This window comes from Mya arenaria, chromosome 11 (genome assembly GCF_026914265.1).
Source record: "Mya arenaria isolate MELC-2E11 chromosome 11, ASM2691426v1".
NCBI lineage: Eukaryota > Metazoa > Mollusca > Bivalvia > Myida > Myidae > Mya > Mya arenaria.
Window position 1 is genome coordinate 3,435,682 of NC_069132.1, and position 19,397 is coordinate 3,455,078.

Genomic DNA, 19,397 nt, shown 5'->3' on the forward strand with positions numbered 1-19,397 from the left:
CAATTATAAGAAAAAAATTATGTGTTTTGTATACTTTTTTATGCCCGTATGTGGTGAGCAAGACCTAGTTGTCTCAGTGGCGTTTCGGTGTATGTGTGTGCGTCCGTTAGTCTGTACCAGTTTAAATTCAGTTTTTCTTCTGCAAGGGTTTTTGTGGTAAGACAGACAGACATACAGTTTATTAGACTTTTTCAAAAGTACAGTGTCTTAATACATACAGTTATAAATATAATAGATAAGGAAGTATGTTTTTCCTCAAATTACAGAAATTCTTCAAGGACCTGGAGCCGCAAAAGACGTTTTTCATGCAGGTGAAGAGGGCAGGTCGCTACGAGGGTGTATCTATCCCCGCCCCACAGATGGACAACCTGTACCAGCGAATCCAGACTGTTGCCACGATGGCACCACACCGGGAACGACGTCTCGAGTATGAGGAGATGAAGTACCAGCTGCTCGCGTACCTAGTTGCCTCAGAGAACAAGCTAAAGATATGGACAGTGAAATACGGCCACCAGGAATCCGTGGAGAATCTACTAGAAGACTACAGGGTAATGATTTAAAAGTTATTGTTGTGCTATTGAAGTTATTTAGAAAACAGTTTGCTGGATCATACCATCGAAAAGTTGGTTGAAATTTACTTCATTCTAAAGATTTTAATAATTTATTCTTAAATAATTTAACAGCATGCAATCCAATTTAGATATATAACATAAAGTTGACAGAAAATCCACAAAAATAATCAAAATTTACACATAGTAAATGTTTAATGGCTTTGTTTTCCCCCTTTTTAGGACTTTGTACAAAATGGAAACCTATTCAAGAACTATGACAAAACTTATGAGACATGCAGACGTAATGCCGATGCATACAGAAAAGCCAAGATTGACAAAGCTGAAGTAGAGAAGATGAACACTTACTTTGATGAAGTCAATGGAAGGTGGAAGAAGGTCTCCGTGGAGATAAAGAGTGTTCAGTCAATGCTGGAAGAAGTTATTGAGTGTTGGCGGAGGTACAACGCCTGCATGGATGTGCTCACTGTGTGGCTGAATGATGGCGAGAGAATAATGTCAAGGTCACCAGAAGAGAAACAGGTGAGTTGGAGGAGTATTTAACCATCTGGGGCCCGTTTCAATGAGATATGTAGTGTTAAGTCTTATGATGCTCAAGAGGGGAACCTGTAAGGTTTCAAGCAGAATCAATACGATAAAATAATGTTCTTATGATATTTTTATTGAAACACGGTTTGCTCCAAGAACGAGTAATTTTTTTGTCTGGAAATTTACAATCTTAAACCTTACGATCTGTATTGAAACAGCCGCCAGCATAATTTTTATCTGTTGATTAAGACATTTTCCTATCTTGGGGTATATTTGGCTGATTGTTCAGAACTTTATTAACGGCATCCTTATTAACTTATAAAGGTGAATCTTTTATGATGTACTTATATATTTGAATAAAACAAGCACAGCTGAAACAGTTCTTTCAATATAAGTAAGAAGTAGCGCAGAAACATGACTTTCAGTATAGTTGAGATAATAAGATGACATTGACAATATTGTTAACTTTAACCAAGTTCGGTACAATAGACCTATTGAGGGTTTTGATGCATTATTAATGCATTTTTTATGATGTTTGGCAACTTGGATCCAACTAGTGGAAGCAGTTGCTGTTATAAATGTGTAAACTTAAAGGCAAATGGGGAAATGGAAATGATCATTTACATGCTAATAAATCCAAATGAGACTCTGTGTTATGTTTTTTTGAAGAAAGCAAATGTGTTCATGACTGTAAGGTCATGTTTTTTATGTTTCAGCAATTTTTTGCTGACCTGGCCCAGTTTGAAGAGAAACACAAGATCCTGAATGAGTCTGGCAACTTCCTCATAGAGACCACCGAGGAACCTGTTGCCTCGGAGATCAAACAGAATCTCCTCATGATCAACAGAAGGTACTTCATTCTGTCCTGGACTGAAAAACAATTAATTGTTAAACCTGTAAAAGTTTATTTGAACAATGTATGAAATTAAAAATATTTAAATTGATGTTTAAATACACTGTATCAATACTTGTTCACGCTATTATATCTTTGTAACTATTGAAATTTAGAACAGTTTGTCTCATACTTAAAAACCTAAGATAATTGTCTTGGTACTGTATTCCTTTAATTTGCTTTAAAAGGAATCAGGAAGATGACAATGCATATAAAATCTGACGTTTTGTATACTGAAAGTTTCACCAGTGAACATCTGTAAGTAAACCATGTTGAAAGTGTATAAATTGTTTCCAAACTTGAGCCCAATTTACTTACATACTTGTGTTGCAGGTTCAAGGACCTGGTTGATCAGTTCCAGCACTTCAAGCAGGTAGAGGTCGTGGGTAAGGCCCGCAAAGAGTACAATGAAGGGCTCCTTCGTATAACCCAATGGCTCAAAGATGCGGAGGACCTCATCACCCGAGAGGTCCCTGCCAATCATAACGCCCTCAGAGATTACCTCAATGAGATTGAAGTGAGTTGCTGTCTTGAGTTGACATGTCATTAACATTATTCACATAAAGATGTAGACTTCTGTTTCATTCTTATATTTGTCTTCTGATTTTGCAAAAAAAAAAGGATTTAGCTTGTTTGGTAAATTTGTCATTGATGCCAAGTAGATAGGTTTCATAAGTTTATTACTATCAAAACTGGGAATTATTTGTGTTTCCTTGGACATAAATGCTTTCTCTTTTATTTTCATATTTTTTATAGTAAACTGAAACTTAATGGTGTTATCCTGTTTATTTACAGACATTTGGTGCTCAAATCCCTTCCATTGAGAATGACTTCAAGATCACGACAAAGACAGCCCAATCTCTTGTCAAAGAGAGCTCACAGGATGTTGTCACGGAGATGCTTCAGTCACTCAACATCCAGAAGGAGGTGCTTGTAAAACTACGGAAAGAAATCCCTGAGAAATCCAAGCAGTTGAAGGCAATGTTGCCAAACGTTGAATCGCTGGAGACAGGGTTGATAGACCTGAACAAATGGCTGGAGAAAGGCGAGGTCTTGCTGGCGTCACACAAGCTGGACGGCTCACAGGAGGAGACAGAACAGAGACTCGAGAAACACAAGGTCTGGGAGATGTATTGTATTTGGAATAATACATTTTCAAATTATGGATCGTAATAAAATACTTTGATTTAAGTGATTGACTTGAGGTACTCTCAAAAACACTTAAATTTAAATGTTGAATGTTTTTGCTCGAACATAACACCTATGGCTTTTCATTCTAAGAAAAGCAACCCTATATTCAAAATATTAAACATGTAAATATTAAAATGTTTAAAAAATATGTGTTGTAACAATATTTATTTGTTAAATGTTTTCCTGTTTCAGGCGTTTTTCTCTGAAATCACATACCAGAAATCCATTGTTGAAAGTAAGAACAAAGTGTACCAGAAAGTCAACACATCGAAACCAAAACTGAAGAACGTGGACTTCTCGGTGATAGACATTCCAGTTGAAGAAATGAATCGGAAGTTCCAGGTATGTTTTTGTGTGTGTTTGTGTGAGTGGAGATATTGATTATCAGTGGGAAATGGTGACCTTGTTTAAATTTTGAGAACAGCTTCATAGCTTTTTTGTATTATGAAAGTATTCAGTATGTTTAAATAACAGAATAGTGCATGATTTGATGAATGATTTGATGAAACTTTTTAATGAAAGAAGTCGAGTCAGAAGAAAAAGTCTTAAACTTTTCATGACTTTGGTCGGTCAAAAGATAAATGATTTCACCATTCTCACTGATATTATCTCAATATGTAATGTTCATGATGTCTTCATAATAAACAGGCCTGTTAAAACATGCATGGCATAGATTTACACTTATCATAGCATGAAAATGCTACACAGCGCATGAGTTGCTATGAAAACACTTTAGCCATGTGAAGTACTGGCCGTATTTTCTTGTCATTGTACCGTCATTGCTTCGTAGATCTTAGTTCTAGGCCACTGTGCTGTCATTAAGTATAAAACTCTGTCAAATACTTCAGTTTTTATGATTTTCATGTAGACATTTTATTCAAATTTAGATTTAATTTTAAAATTTTGCTGTGAGTGATTCTAAATGCTAAACCGCCAAGCTTTAAGTATTAGAATAGTATTAACATTCATTGAAAGCCCTCTCCTTTCAGCTGTTTAGTGGAAATCGGGTTTTCCCATTTCTGAAAACATGGTGGTCAGAATTTTAGCATGGTGCTATGTTTAATACTCTTTACAAGTAGCATGAAACGCCTGCCCCTTTTCAGAGCTGCGTATCAAAAGCAAAAGACTGGGAGAAGAAGCTTGATAATCTCTCTCGATTATGGCGTATACTGAATCAGAAGCAGCACACGGTCGAAGCATGGCTCGATCAGGCTCAGACTGCGTTAGAAGACACTGAAGATGACTATGAAAGCCTCATACGTAAACACAAGCAGTTCTTTGTCCGTGTAGATGATCGCATGCTTAAGGAATACCTTACTGCATGCAAGGATGTCCTAGTAGTCCTAGAAGAGGAGGATCGTCCAGCACTGACAGAATCTATGGAGAATATCCAGCAGCGTTGGGAGGTAAGGCTGGCATACTGTCCCCGCTCGCCTGATACCAGCTCTGACTTACTTGACAACCCTCCATTCTTCATGTCTCTTCATCTCCTTCTCAAGTTGTTTGTACTTCTTGCCTTTCTCTCTAACTACCGCATGAGATTGTACATTCTGGAACAAAGCCTTATTTTTTTTTCGCGTTTTCTTTTTCAAAGATCATTTTGGTTCAGGTTAATTTTTGGAAGGTGTAACTTTTCAAATGTTTCTAGACTTGTTATTGAAGAGTTATGTAGTTAGATGTTAAAGCGCGGCTTTTTGGAGCTTCAACAGTTTGTCTTCATGGACGCATAACGTTCAAGTAAATCAGAAGTCAGGTGAGTGTACTCTGCCTTTTGATTCGCTGCTCTTTATAGCTTAGTTTTGAAGTTTTGCGCTAGCTGCTTGCAGTCATTTCCATCGTTAGGATTGTTTTCCCTTTCACTGTATTAGATTCATGTACTATTAGATAAGCCATATACAAGTTACACCTGATATTACTCTATATATTGTCTGAAAATATTGGAATAGATTTGCACGCCAAAACGTGTTATATTTTCCTGATCAATTGGATTATTTTTTATAGTCCTGTTTTCTCTTATTAGTCCACAATGTATTAGGCATTGCTTGTTTTCTTGCGCTTTGACTTTTGCACTTTTATTGGCAGAAACAATCGATGCTTCCTTCCTTAACTGTGTGGCATGTGTTGTATTGCATTTTAATACCATTTTGTGAATTTCTGATTCTGTAGTGTTGCTTTAAAAAAATGTTTGAGGAGTGTTGCTTTTACTATGATATACATGGATAGGTTAAGAAAATACAAGTATAACAACAAGTTCATCATTGCTAGAGGTTGTGTTGATCCATATTGTGTATTTTCATTCATCTTGCAATAGATCAGTATATAATTTGATTTATTAATAAAATTATAAAAGTAGATATACCCTAAATCCAAAACACAAAGTAAACATGTATCTTTATAACAACTGTAGATTGGACAAAGGGATAAGACAGTAATCAGTTTTCATAATGAGATGTATTTCCTTTGTGTCCTCCAGTTATTCATCAATGTACAAAATTTAAGTAGAAGTTTCAAAATATAATAGGATGACAATATTCAACTTTCGGCGTCACACTCTCATTTTGGCTTGATAAGTAATTTTTGGCTTAGGCTAAGCTGGAGGATAAAAGAAATTTTAAAGAAGCAGGCACTCTATTAAAGTTTAAATAAAACCTATGAGTTTATTCATTTAGTCCTAACATGGTTCATACTGTGGTTTACAGCAAATCCAGGCTATAGCGCCAATCAAATTGGTGAAGCTGGAGTTTGCCGTGCAAGAGGAGAAATTCCTTGGGCTTGTGGAAAACGCAGAGAAAACTATCAACCAGCAACAACAGAAGCTGGCGAGGCGGGAAAATGTCAAGGAAACGCTTCAGAAACACAAGGTACATGTATAGTATGAGATTTTACTCTTCTGGCATATGAAATAGAGTCAATAGGTGTTTGTGTTAAGTTGTTATTTATTCTTGTACCATTACAATTGTACAATTCTATTTTTTGAGGCTATAGTTGCAAAGAAATAATTACCTTGATAGTTGGCAAATGATCAAAGCAAATTTCATTTGAGGCCTGTTTCTAAGCCTTTAAATATTCAATCCTATTTCAAATTACAATCATGTGACTTTTTCCCAATTACAACCCGAGCCTGTTTCCTATTATTCCAGCAAATGTTCCACCAAGGAGACTTTCAAAAGACGTGCATCAAGTGCCTAGACACCATGGACAGTCAGTCGAAGGACTTGTTACGACATGATGCTCGAGATGACACACTACGTGACCAGTATGACAAACATCGTGAACGCTGGAACCGGCTTAAGGAAGCCATTGATGGCACTCTGCTCTCTCTTAAGCAGCTTCCTGAGAGATGGAAGGAATATAATGCCAAGTAAGGAATTTTGATCTGATTTATTTGTGATATTCATTAAGCTTATGTTTAGCAGCATTTTGGTTCAATGCTGTAATGCAGATGCAATTTTTATAGTTAAAAACAAAATAAAGAACAGTATGAGATGAATGATGTATTGATTAGAATGGTACAAGTGTGAGAAATCAGTATTGGTAAGAAAGGTGCATGGTGCACAGGTAAGAAAGTGTAAGGGAGACAGTTCTCATGTAAGACAAGTTTTCTTCAACGGTTATATTTGTGTTTGTGTACAGGCTGGGAGAGTTTGGAGCATTCCTGGAGGGTCTGGAAGATCTTCAAAAGCAGCTACAGAGAGAAGACTTGTCAAGTGAGGAGTACAAGGACTTACAGGCTCAGTTCCAGGTAGGGCAAAAACTGAGTGCTAAATAACTGCATCATAGAATACTTCACTACTTTTGGTCACTGTGGTTTTCTCTATTGATTGTCCCTGGTTCAAGTAGGGGCATTACTGAGAACTGTAAATGGGGAAAAAAGAGGAAGGAATTCGGCCTATAGTAAAACATTGTGATGAACACTGCTAAACCATGTAGCTAATGTTTATGATAACTTGAAAGTAGAGAATATCTTGCTGGTGTAATTCATCTTTTTAAATAATGAAATAGAGTTTAATGATGTAAAGAGTGAAGGGTTTTTGGATTAAAATATTTGGCTAACTGGCATGTTGCTTTAAACTTTTCAGAGAGCCTTGAAGAACATGAACAAGTTTGGAGAACAATCAAAATGGCTGAAGGAAAATCTGGAAGAACTCCTGGTTGACTCTGATGCCACAGACGCGAAGAATGAGCGCAAGCGTCTTGATGACATGATGAAACGCTTCAACCACCTAATGCCTACCATGGATAAAACGTCGGATAAGTCAGCGCTGTTCTCAAAGGCGTACGACTTCCGTGACAACCTGAACAAGCGGTCAAGCTGGCTGGACGATGCTTTGAAACAAGCAGGTGACCAGCCTTTCATTGATGGACTGGAGGATGCAAGAACATGTCTTCATGAACATGAGGTGAACTATTGGTTTCTTTTATTAAAACATTATGGAACTTTACAGAAGTTTAATTATCAATCTACAACAGATTGGTTATTGATGTTTTGAAGTAAAGGCTTCTTAGCTAGTTTCAGATGTGCTATGATCTTGATGAAGTTTTTATGGAATATACATGTCCATTTTCAATATTGCTGTGAATTTAAATCAACCAAATAACTCTTTAATTCACATGATATTTATTACAAATCTCAACCTTATTTGTGGAGTATCTACTCTATGATCACAATGAATGTATTCCCCACACAGAGCTTGATGACGCGACTTGACACAGAAAGATCATCCATATTGGCCGATATTGAGGCCGGCAGACGTCTCCAGAAGGAGCGCAATGCCCCAACATTTATTGCTCAAAATATACATGAACTGGAGAACAAACTTAGAGATACAGAGCAGCTAGCCAGATCTAAGCACTCCAAACTCAAGGTAGGATGTAGTCTACATTTATATCCGTGTTTTGTTTTTCAAGATATAAAAAGATTGGATTTTTTTTCTGATTCATTGCTTCAAAATTCAGATTGTTTATTACATTACACAGTTCAATAAATTTTATTGCTAAAATTCAATTTAGTTAACAACATTTAGTTCATACATTTTCCTCAATAGAGCAAAAGTTTTAGGCCATACTTTTTCCACTCCGTTAATTTCTTGTTACACACCACCTCTCTTAATCATCTGAGTCTTGTAGACCATTCCCATTTGAGGCTCCTGTGTTTTGTTATAGTGCTATTGCCAGAAATCAATATTAGACCCTGTAACAGGAAAATTCAGCTGAAATGGTCAGGACGATGCAATGTTTTGATGGTGCGAATGTTAATTGGAATTCAATGGTTTGTGTGTTAAGCTGTCAAACCATGACAGGACAGAGATTTATAGGTTATATAACATATGAAAGGATGTTCATGATTATTGTTTATACTGACAGGGTGATAGTTAAATGTAATTTGGTAAAAATAGATTTAGGAGGAGTGAACAGTTCAGTCAATATCTTGGGGACTTACTAGATTTAGCTCTTATGCCAGGTACTAATATTTTATACCCTGAAATTTGAAACAAAGTAAAGGGTTAACAATTCATCTATTTTTTTGTGTCTAAGTGGTGTCTATGGATAAGTTTTCCTTATACATAATTGATAGGAGGAAATGCTTTGCATTAATGGTGCACATTATAGGTTGATGAAAAAACATATTATTTTTTTACAGAAATCATACGTTTTTTTGTTTTTATCATTGAAGCATGATAAGGCATTAAAATTCAAACATTTTTTTGCATCAAACTATGTTGTGCACCTTTAAAACCCACATGTTGATAGTCTAAAAGGCTAGACAGGACTCATATGCAAGAAAATTTAATGGCTTTTAAATATGAAAACTTCATTAAATTCCTTCCTATTTAGCAAACGGTGTCTGACTGGGAGAAATATGAAAATGAGAAGAGTGAGATGGTGGCCTTCATGAAGAAAGCCGAGGCGGAGCTGGAAAAACCGCCATCAACAACCGGGCAGGAGCTGGCCAAGAAAGACTTCTCTTCTAAAAAGGTACGGTAGATAGGTGGTTTAGTTGGTATTAAGAGTAGATTGGTTCTAATAATAATGGGTTAATATATATATTCTTGCCTTTCTGTAATTGGTTCTTGATTCCATTTCATTTTGTGTACACAAAGGGAAGTGTCTATGGTTTGGGGAAGTTTAAAAACAAAAACATAATTTTGTCATTAATTAAATGTCTAATATCTTGCAAGAGAAAAGGGACTGCTTTGTATTTTCCATTTGATTCTGTTTCTTATGATTGTTTTTTTTTTTAATCTTGCATTTGACTTTTTCCTTTAAAACATTGACCTTGAGAAGTTCGTGTATTTTTAACTGAACATGATAGGAAAAATATCATTACATATAACACTTTGAATTTTTGAACTCATGGTTGTATTGTTGTGCACTCACAGATGGAACTAGTTACACATAAGAAGGCCAGTATTCGATATTTTGTACACCAGACCAAATTAGTTTGAGTTTTTAGCTCAACTGTTGTTTTTTTTTAGAAAAATAAGTTGAGGTATTGTCATAGCCTTGGTGTCGTCGGCATTATCATGCTAAAACTTTTGCTATAAATTGAAATCCTTTATATTTAAATGAAATTTGGTACACATCTTTCCAAAGACAATACACAGCTGTACATGTAAGCCCTTAACTCTCATTGAATATTCAAATAGTTGATGAGTAATGGCTCTTGTTTGACTGATAAAACAAACACAGTTGCATTGACGTTTGCTGAGGGCGTTCTTGTTCCTATGATTAGATAGTCTCCTTGTACTTTGCTACAAGTCTGTTTCCTACTTTTTTTTGATGGGTATGGTGAAAGTTTGGTGAATTGTAACCAGGAAAACATTAATTACTAAGTTACTAAACCTATTTATTAGATGTTGTTAAGCTTCTTTTTTTGTTCCATTTTTGTAAGGTTGCAAAAACAAATTTGTGCATACCATATACTGTATGTGAATGTATTGTGTATTGGTTGGTAATTTTTAAACATAATTTAGAGATTATTTAGCGATCATCAGAGGTAGGAGCCCTTTAAGTTGAAGTAAAGATTAAGTGGATCAAGGCATTTGATAAATGTGAGAGAGATTCAAATTCCAAACTTTTTTAAATCATTGTTTTCATTCAAGGTAATCAGCTAATTTAAACCTTTAAGCTGGTCTGTGTTTTTCTTAATCATACAAGTAACAACAATTATCCCGATTTACAGGAGTTGCAGCAGACCCTTAACAAACTGAAAGGCAGTCTGGCTGAGGTCCAAAAGCTAAATGCTATCCTGTGTGAGGGGGCTAGCCGAGAGAGGCGGGGTCCACTTAAGGGCGAGATGACCGACATTGACAAACGACTTGACAACGTATCCGTTCGTCTGAATGCCAAACTTGCTGACCTTGAGGCGACCATCGCCAAGTGGACAGAGTATTACAAGAGGCTAAACCACTTCTGTGACTGGTTGAATGAGAAAGAGGAGAAATTGAATGACGTTCATGATAACAAGACGAGCACACCCGAGGAGAAACTTGAACATGCAAAGGTTTGTTCTTACCCATTAGTTGTCTCATTTTGTTAAAAATAAATGTTTAAATGCTTTCAGGGAAACTTTTATGTTACTTGAAATTTAGGTTATCCTTCAAATTTTATAGGCTTGATATACATGTATGGTATTCTTAACCTTGCGATGCCAGAACTAGCAGGCTTGGACCGGAAAATTCATACATTCATTTGAACTTTATTTTCAGGCTATTTCTACAGAAGTATATGAAAACCATATCACATTAGAAAATCTGGAGAAGGATGCCAAAGGACTTTCCCAGAATTTCCGATCTCGTGAAACAGCTGCCCTTAAATCCAAATTGGCAACCATAAGACGCCAATGGGAGGCCCTGTGTGCCCGAGCGAAGGACCACAGCTCATCTCTGACATCTAACGTGGCCCACTGGCAGATGTACCAAAACCTGGCCCAGGACCTGATGCCGTGGATCATGAAGGCAGAGAAATACTGCGCCACAGAACTGCCCAAATGTTCCAGTCTTGAGGAGGCGAAGGAGCTGTACGATCTCCATCAGGTTAGGGGCAAAACAAAGATTATGAGAGGAAAGTTTGTCGTATCTCATATGCTGATATATGAAAATATATGCTGATTTAAATTAACATTACCACTAGCCATATATATAATGCTTGACTCATGCTTGTTTAAATTTAAATGGTTGTTGAGTAACACTAGTCTAATATTTCCATAGGAAACAGCTATGAAATTGGATTCATTTATTAAGCTGCATGAAACCTTGAAAGGACCCATTGAGCCAAAATGTTTCCTTGATTCATCATTGAAAATAGCTTTGCTAAATATGCATGTATCCTTTCCATATTCCCAGGGATTCCTGAGAGAGTGTGAGGAGAACATTCCCATATTTGAGAAGATGACGACAGAAGCTGGCTACATTCTGGACCAGCCTAACATGCAGCGTGAGCTAGAATCTCTCCAGAGACGCTGGGGTGACGTTATCTCAGCGTCTGAGGAGCGCAGCGTGCGGGTTGACAAGATGCAGGGTGCCTGGGTCGCATACAACCAGGAAGCAAACAACATTGAGGAGATCCTCGAGAAATTTGAGCACCGCCTTGCCCAGGAGCCAAATGTTAACTCAACTGACCCTCAGGTTCTAGATCATGAACTGGCCCTATGCAAGGTGAGTATTGGATCCCTTTATGGGCAGATGTTTCATGTTTGAAATAAGTTTTTATTCAAAATTACTTGTAAAGAACCTTTAACAATTTTAAATTTATGAGTAAGGAATATGACAATTTTTATACATGTCGCATATCTTAGACAAAAAGAATCTACATGCTGAATCTATTGTTAAATTCCTGATACACATTTCAGACTCTCCAAGAAGAGATCCGAAGTCAGCAGCCCCACTTAAATGCCCTGCACCGGCAGTTTGAGCAGGTCCGACAACATGCCACACCAGAAGGCGTGTCTGATCTCAAGGCCAGACAGGACAATGTCAAGGCTAAGTTTGACAAAGTCTCCGCTGATGCTTCAGAGAGGCAGAACACACTTCAAGGTGCTCTCAGACATAGGCAGAACTTCTATGGTAGGCTTGGGGAGTTTGAGAAATGGATAAAAAAGGCACAGAGGAAGTTGGACACTGGGAGTGAGATTTACTCGGATGAGGTCGGTGAAACCATGGCTAAACTTAAGGCTCTGAAGAAAGAATGTGATGAAAATGAGCCTGCCTTTGATCAGCTGTGTGCTGAGTTTAAGGAACTTGTGGCTCATTGTAATGAAGACGAGGCAGCTATACTTAGGGACAGATTTGACCGAGTTATGGGTGGATACACTAAAATAGACGATTTGTTGAAAAATCGTGATGATTTGTGCCAAAAGTGGGACCAATACCAAGGTTCTCACAAAGATGCTCAAGCTAGACTTAAGACATTAGGAGCTAAACTAGCCAACCCCAATATAAAGGAAGAAGAAGTTGCCAAAATTAATGCTGAGGTCCAAGGTATCAGAAAAGAAATGGGGAAGTGGGCAGATCAGGCAGAAGATCTTGATGAACTAATGGCAACCTCACAACTGACAATCAAAGACCGCGCCACTCAAAGGACGTTACACTTTGGCTCAGAACTACAAGCCCTGGACTCCATGTGTGATTCAGTGTTGTTCAACTCCAAGCAGAAGCAGGAGCATTTAGGAGAGCTAGCCCAGCTGTGGGAGGAGTTTGAAGCAAAGAGGGCAGACCTGGTGTCAAAACTGGGCGATGTTGGGGAGAAGGTTGGAACAGCCTCTGCTGAACAGTCCAGTCTCCAGGGAGTCAAGGACCTGGTTAGGGAGATTGAGGTAAGAAAAAAGTTAGAATTTACTTCTCTGCTTTACATTTTCAAAGTCTTTCCTGTCCAACTTGCAATCCCATATTAACGGTTTATCTTTACCCAGAAGTAGAGGTAATAATTTTGCTGGGCAAATTTTGCTATGAAAGGATTTAAATGCATACAAATTGCTAGAATATTTCTTAACTATACATGTATGATTTTCCAGGATGCCAGGGATGATGTATTTGCATGTAATCCCGAGTATGAACAGTTGCGAGAGCTGGGAAGACAAATCATGCAGGCAGACCCCAGCAAGAGTTCCGCCATTCAGAGTGGCCTCACCAAGGTGAACGAGTCCTGGGACGGGGTTCAGGCCCTTATTGGGGACAAGCTCAACTACTACAGTGGTGTGGCCAACGCCTGGCAGCAGTATAATGATCTAAAACAGGGCGTGGTGCGGACCCTTGATGATGTGACACCTCTCGTTGAATCAGACATTGTGTTTGCCACTCAGCCCGAAGTGAAGAAAGCCCTTGATCAGCATAAGGTTTGTTTTGTCTTTAAATATTCATTTTTAGAATTAGAAATTCCATTTTTGTGAAAGTAAAAATAGAAAGGACATTTCAATAAATTTCGACACATTTTACTTTATTACTCTATTTACATTACAACTAAACATAATCGTGATGAATAGTCTGACATTCAATGTTATTAATCTGCTTGAATTTTTAAGATGCCTTAATTACTTATTTACAAACATGGATTGGAATGTTCAATTATTGTCACCTCTTTTTATAGAATGCTGAGTTTGAGCTGCATGCTAACCAGTCCCAACTTGACCAGATGAACAACCGAGGGCTTCAACTGCTAGAGGACCTCAAACATGTGCCAAACTTTGACCTTTCAGTCCTTGAAACTGACCTTGACAGTGTAAACCACCGCTGGGAGACATCCAATGCAGCCATTGACGAGCACAAACAGAACCTTGAGGCCCAGCTCGTGTGCTGGGACCAGGTGCAGTCTGGGAAGGAGGAGTTGGAATCCTGGGTTGGTGCCATGGTTACCAAGCTCGATGACAGTTTGAAAAACTTTGATGATGCTGTCACTGTTGAATCCTGTCTCATGAAATTTAAGGTGAGAAAATATTTATTTAACACAAGTATTGTCTGTGTGAAAATACATTTAAATTTAAACTAAATATTCAAAATCCAATGTTTTAGGGGCATATTGATATAAAATGTAAGCACCAACATTTATTCCAAAGCAATGAAAAAACAAATGCATGTGATTTACTGTTGTAAATAAAACTTCTGTTACATTATTGGTAACAGTGCTTTGATGTTGTTTTTCCAGGAGGAGGCTCCTTACTTCCAAGAAGTACTTAATGATATGAGCCAGAAAATAAATGATCTCAAAGAAATGAACCGTGATGAAGACATTCCACAGCTTGTTGCCGAGCAGCAGGCCATACAAAAACAGTTTGACAAGGCCACATCATTGGCCAATCAGCTTGAAGGAGTAATGGCTAACTTCACTGATGAGAGATCTACCCTTCAAAAGGAGATTGAGGCTGAATCTGAGTGGCTAAACAAAATGAAAGACAAATTGGCGAAATGTGATGATGTTTCTGGAACTGATGATGACATTATTAGAAGACTGAAAAACTGCAGAGAGCTTGAAGAAGAAATGGCTAAACACAAGAAAAACATAGCAGCTCTTGCAGATAAAGCAGCAGCCATGCAAGCCAAGTTTCCTTCTGCTGAAACATCTAACCTTGCTAAGGATGCAGCTGTGCTAAGTAAAAAGTTTGACTCTGTGTTGAATCGGGGAGACAAGATTGAGGATTTGTTGGAGACCACGCTGGAACAGCACTGCCAGGACGCTGTACAACAGCAGCAGCGCTGGCTCAATGCCGCCATCGAGAAGATCAATTGGTGTGGGGATATTGCTGGCGATAGATATAGTGTCGAGGCAAAACTGGCTACCATTAAGGTACAAATCTTTGGATTATTAAATATGTTTGCATTCTGGACAATAGTTTAAATATCCTTGAGCAAAATGACAAGAAATTAAATCTACTTCAGATTTACAATGCCTGTGATTTCTTCTCCTGTATCAGTTAACAAATGTTATGTTAACTGATTTACCATCAAACTTACTTTAGATATATTTACATCTCCATTTCACTTACAGGACCTGATCAACAGTTCTGCTGAGGGTGAGCAAAAGAAGAACATTGCAGCTGAGAAACTGGAGGCCCTGAAAGGCGTCTTGCCCAAGGGCAGAGCCTCAGAGCTGGAGAAACAGAAACGTCAGGCCGAACAAGACTGGCAGCAGATGTGTAACGCCATGCAGGACACACAGTATGTACAAATTATTGATGATTGTTTCATAGGCATCTGTTTCTGAAATATTTTGAAGATGTTTGCTATCCAAATTTGTATATCTAGTTTCAAATTTAGTTAGTAATTACTGGATATAAAAGTTAGATGTTTAGATAATGTGCATATATGGTTTGTTAGATTGTCGGTTGTTTATTAGAAAAAATAGTTAAGGTATTGTCATAGCCTTTGTGTCATAGTCAGCAAAACCTTTAACATTGACCATTCAAAACTGGAAACTGGTTTTTGATATTCAAATGAAACTAAGAAGACAATGCACACATGTACATCAAAGCCCAATACTTCTGGCTTTTATAATTGTTCCATTGGAAACAAAACTGATGTGTATTGGTGTTCACACTTTTAAAATTACATTCTGTTGTTAAACTACATTCTTGGAAATTAATAATGAAATAGACTCAAATGTTGTGGAATGCCTTTTTGTATAAGAAAATAGAAATGTAAAGCCAAAATCTTTGAACACCTTCAGAGTGAAGCTAGAGTCCTCCATTGACCAATGGACGGCCTATGACAGGGAGTATGAGACATTATCACAGTGGCTCAAGGACACAGAATCACGAGTACGCAATGAGGCAACCCTCAAACCTGACCTGCCCAGCAAAGTCAAACAGCTGGAACACTTCAAGGTAGCAAGATGTGGCATCATTTTTAGATAAATGTTAAAGCAGAACAATGAGATACATTGCAGAGTCTGTGTAAAAATAAAAACTTTAAAAAAAGTTAACATGTATATTGTGACTTTCTTATCTGAAAGTAAAGATCAACTTCCATAATAATAACGCCTAGGTATATGTAATAGCATCTTATTTCTCAAATATTCTTAAACATATATCTTCTCTTCAGGCCCTGGCTGATGATGTAATATCCCACCAGCCAGACTTTGAGACGGTAAAGGCTTCAGCCCAGGATATCAGTCGGTCCACTGGAGATGGACGTACAGCATCGTACGCTCAACAGCTGGTCTCCAGATATCAGACTCTTGCTGGATCTGTAGAGGTTAGTACAGCTCTTGCAGGTTTTAACATATAATTAAAAGAAGGTTCCAGTCACTTCAGAGTTATGGCCCATGAATGGCATAAGGTAAACAAACTTGTTGTCTGTGCTATAACTCATGAAGCTTCTGTTCGATCATCACCAAAGGTTCGATAAACAGCCATGACACCACAGTCATTTCTGAGTTATGGTCCTTTAATTGCTTAAAATACACAGACCTTAAAAAACAATAATAATTTCAATGGGCATTTATTGTCCTAGATTATGATTTGTTAAATGCTCCTTGTGAATTTATATCCAGCATTGATCATACAAGATATACCTTTTAACACCTGCTGATCCTTTCTATCAACAGGAGCAAGTGGATAAATGTGAGCAGAACATAGTCGACCATGAGAATTACGTGCAGCGTTACCGGGACTGCCTGGAGTGGATCGAGGCCCAGACTCAGGATCTAGAAGACTGCTCGGATATGCCAAGTGATAACGAGACACTTGACGCTAAGCTAACCACCATGAGTGTGAGTAATTAACTGGATCATACTCATATTACTTTCATAAGAAAATCTTATTTTGTGGTTACATTACAGGCCTAATAAAGAAAATAGGTGGGGGGTTTTGTTCCGCTTGTTTTTTGTCTTTATTTGGGATTGCCTGTTTGCAAACAGGCAGTTCTTCAAATAAAGTTAGTTCTTTTCCTAGACTGCAAATCCCTTTTGATGACCAAATTGTTAATTTTTAATCCTTTTCTTTATATTTAATTATTATTGTAATCATTTGGTTGACAGTAAGAATCAAGTAGCAATTTAAAAAATAAGCATTATTGAGATTGTCATTTCTCATTCAAATGGCTGATTTAAGAAACCATATATGAAAGATTGAAATAACAAGTATCTATTTTACATTTCCAGACTTTAACATCAACCACAGACTCAGGACTTGGCACATTCAACTCCGCACTGGAGTCTGGAGAGCGACTTTACCCAAACACGTCTAACGAGGGTCGTGAGAGTATCCGCAAAGATCTCCGCACCCTGCGTGACAAGTGGGAAAACTACAATGACAACCTTAATGAAACTCAGAGGAAACTTAATGCATCACGCATGCAGTGGTCTTCGTTTGATGAGAACTTTGAGCAGCTGGAGAAATGGGTGGCTGAATCTGCCAAGCAGCTGAAGAACGAGGAAGCGGAACCAAAGAATACTCTGCAGGAGAAGAAGGCTGCACTGCAGCACTACAGGGTATGTAGTCTTCTTTTCATTTCAGACACTTGTTAACACCTTTAAACTTCTCTTTTTTAAAGGAAAGAGAGTCAAGGTATTATATCCTACTAGTCTCTTTTTCAGCATTGATATGGCCGGAAACTTATTGGCTGTAAATTGTTTTTTTGATACAAGAATCTTTTGTTGAATACTGCATTCATTTGTTTCCCTGCTGATTAAAATACTGTTCTTTCAAATTCATTTAATTAACAAAGATCAATAGAAACTAGAAAATGATATTTGATTGCAATTATTTATCAATAATGAGAAGTATAATGGCTTACATGTATGTTGCCTGAAACTGAAATTTCATCTGATTCCAGACGAGATGTCAGGATATCCTAGCCCACCAGACGATAGTGGACAGTATCAGTGACAAGGGCAGTGCCCTCGCCTCCACCAAGGCTAAGGCCAAACTCAACCAGCTCAACGACAAGTATGGTGCCCTCCGACAGGCTGCAAAGGCTCAGGTTAGTGTTGTTTGCAGGAAAACTGATGAAAGAACATAGAGAATCATTGTGATATTCTTTTTTTAAAGCAGCACACAAAACAACCATCTTTGCTGATACATACATGTACATAAACATTCAATGACACTCAAAATATTCTTTTATTATGTCTTTGAACTTAAGCACTTTGTTTTGTGAGGATTATATTTCAGTAGTGTTCAAGTCTTCCCCTTTCGTGTATAGCGAGTTTTGATAAAAAAAGCATTTCATTTTTAAGCAACCTTTTATTGTGCAGAAATACAAAGTGAATATAGCTAATCTACATCCTGATGCAGGTGAAGAAGGCTGAAAGTGAGGTGGATGAGCACCAGCGTCTCCAGGACGCTCACCAGCAATGCCGGGACTGGATGGCTGCCACCCGCGACAAGCTCGCCGTCTGTGCCGAGGCCAGTGGAGACAGGCAGGCTCTCCAGAACAGGCTAGATAAAGTACAGGTAGGTGGGACAGGGTCGGCATGATTCGGTAAAGATTTTTCTGATAAATGAATACAAGTAAAAGACCTGAAATATCACCCCCTGCGTATACACAATTGTTTTTCATGCATTTGATTCATTTCTTGATTTTGAATGTCTCATTTGATTAACTGTATTAATACTTTCTCGTTAGAAATTAATTTGGGTTACAAATAATATAATTTTGGTTTAAATATATTTTTACATGCTCATACTTATTCTTGTACTTTCAGGACCTTGTAAAATCCATGAGAGAGGGAGAGAGCAAGATCAAGGCAGCCCACGTTCAGGGTGAGAAGACCATACCCCAGACAGGGCCTCAAGGCCAGGTAGCGATTCGGAGGGATCTTGAGGGCCTCACTGAGGACTGGGAGGCCCTGGCAACACGCCTGGATGACACCCAGGAGAACCTGGTACATGCCTTGCAGGCACTCACGGCATATGATGGGTCATGTGACCAGCTGAATAAGTGGCTACGAGAATGTGAGGCGGCTGTGAAGGATGTTGAACTTAAGCGAACCCTCGGTGACAAGCAGGGTCAGGTGGAGAAATTGCGCAAGATGCAGCAGGAAGTTAACACGAGACAGCGACACTTTGATGAGCTGCATGATATGGTCTCCCACATGCAGGGGGCAGACACGAGACTGGTGAACTACAGCGCCCAGCTCAACACTAGATATGAGACACTGAAAACAAACCTAAGAGTAAGTTTGTTTTAAAATATTAAAAATGATACGCTATTTTTAGGTTAATGACTAATGAAATGACCTCACATTTTTCTTTTGGTTCTTTTTTTAAATATTTTATATCAAAA

General features: G+C 38.0%; 1 protein-coding gene across 2 annotated transcripts in view; it reads left to right on the forward strand.

Annotated features, from left to right (window-relative positions):
• The window catches only part of LOC128208922 (muscle-specific protein 300 kDa-like), a 183,828-nt gene that overhangs the window by 43,796 nt on the left and 120,635 nt on the right, over positions 1 to 19,397 (forward strand). For both annotated transcript variants that reach the window (XM_052912641.1, XM_052912640.1), the window contains 28 exons: positions 267 to 548; positions 792 to 1,091; positions 1,814 to 1,947; positions 2,323 to 2,506; positions 2,785 to 3,108; positions 3,373 to 3,522; positions 4,284 to 4,586; positions 5,880 to 6,041; positions 6,321 to 6,541; positions 6,814 to 6,922; positions 7,260 to 7,580; positions 7,869 to 8,045; positions 9,016 to 9,156; positions 10,364 to 10,684; positions 10,890 to 11,216; positions 11,526 to 11,837; positions 12,032 to 12,994; positions 13,193 to 13,513; positions 13,765 to 14,100; positions 14,320 to 14,958; positions 15,160 to 15,329; positions 15,838 to 15,994; positions 16,212 to 16,364; positions 16,717 to 16,881; positions 17,272 to 17,601; positions 17,946 to 18,092; positions 18,407 to 18,565; positions 18,817 to 19,287. In XM_052912641.1, the coding sequence (XP_052768601.1) occupies positions 267 to 548; positions 792 to 1,091; positions 1,814 to 1,947; positions 2,323 to 2,506; positions 2,785 to 3,108; positions 3,373 to 3,522; positions 4,284 to 4,586; positions 5,880 to 6,041; positions 6,321 to 6,541; positions 6,814 to 6,922; positions 7,260 to 7,580; positions 7,869 to 8,045; positions 9,016 to 9,156; positions 10,364 to 10,684; positions 10,890 to 11,216; positions 11,526 to 11,837; positions 12,032 to 12,994; positions 13,193 to 13,513; positions 13,765 to 14,100; positions 14,320 to 14,958; positions 15,160 to 15,329; positions 15,838 to 15,994; positions 16,212 to 16,364; positions 16,717 to 16,881; positions 17,272 to 17,601; positions 17,946 to 18,092; positions 18,407 to 18,565; positions 18,817 to 19,287 (7,779 nt within the window). The remainder of the gene's footprint in view (positions 1 to 266; positions 549 to 791; positions 1,092 to 1,813; positions 1,948 to 2,322; positions 2,507 to 2,784; positions 3,109 to 3,372; positions 3,523 to 4,283; positions 4,587 to 5,879; positions 6,042 to 6,320; positions 6,542 to 6,813; positions 6,923 to 7,259; positions 7,581 to 7,868; positions 8,046 to 9,015; positions 9,157 to 10,363; positions 10,685 to 10,889; positions 11,217 to 11,525; positions 11,838 to 12,031; positions 12,995 to 13,192; positions 13,514 to 13,764; positions 14,101 to 14,319; positions 14,959 to 15,159; positions 15,330 to 15,837; positions 15,995 to 16,211; positions 16,365 to 16,716; positions 16,882 to 17,271; positions 17,602 to 17,945; positions 18,093 to 18,406; positions 18,566 to 18,816; positions 19,288 to 19,397) is intronic.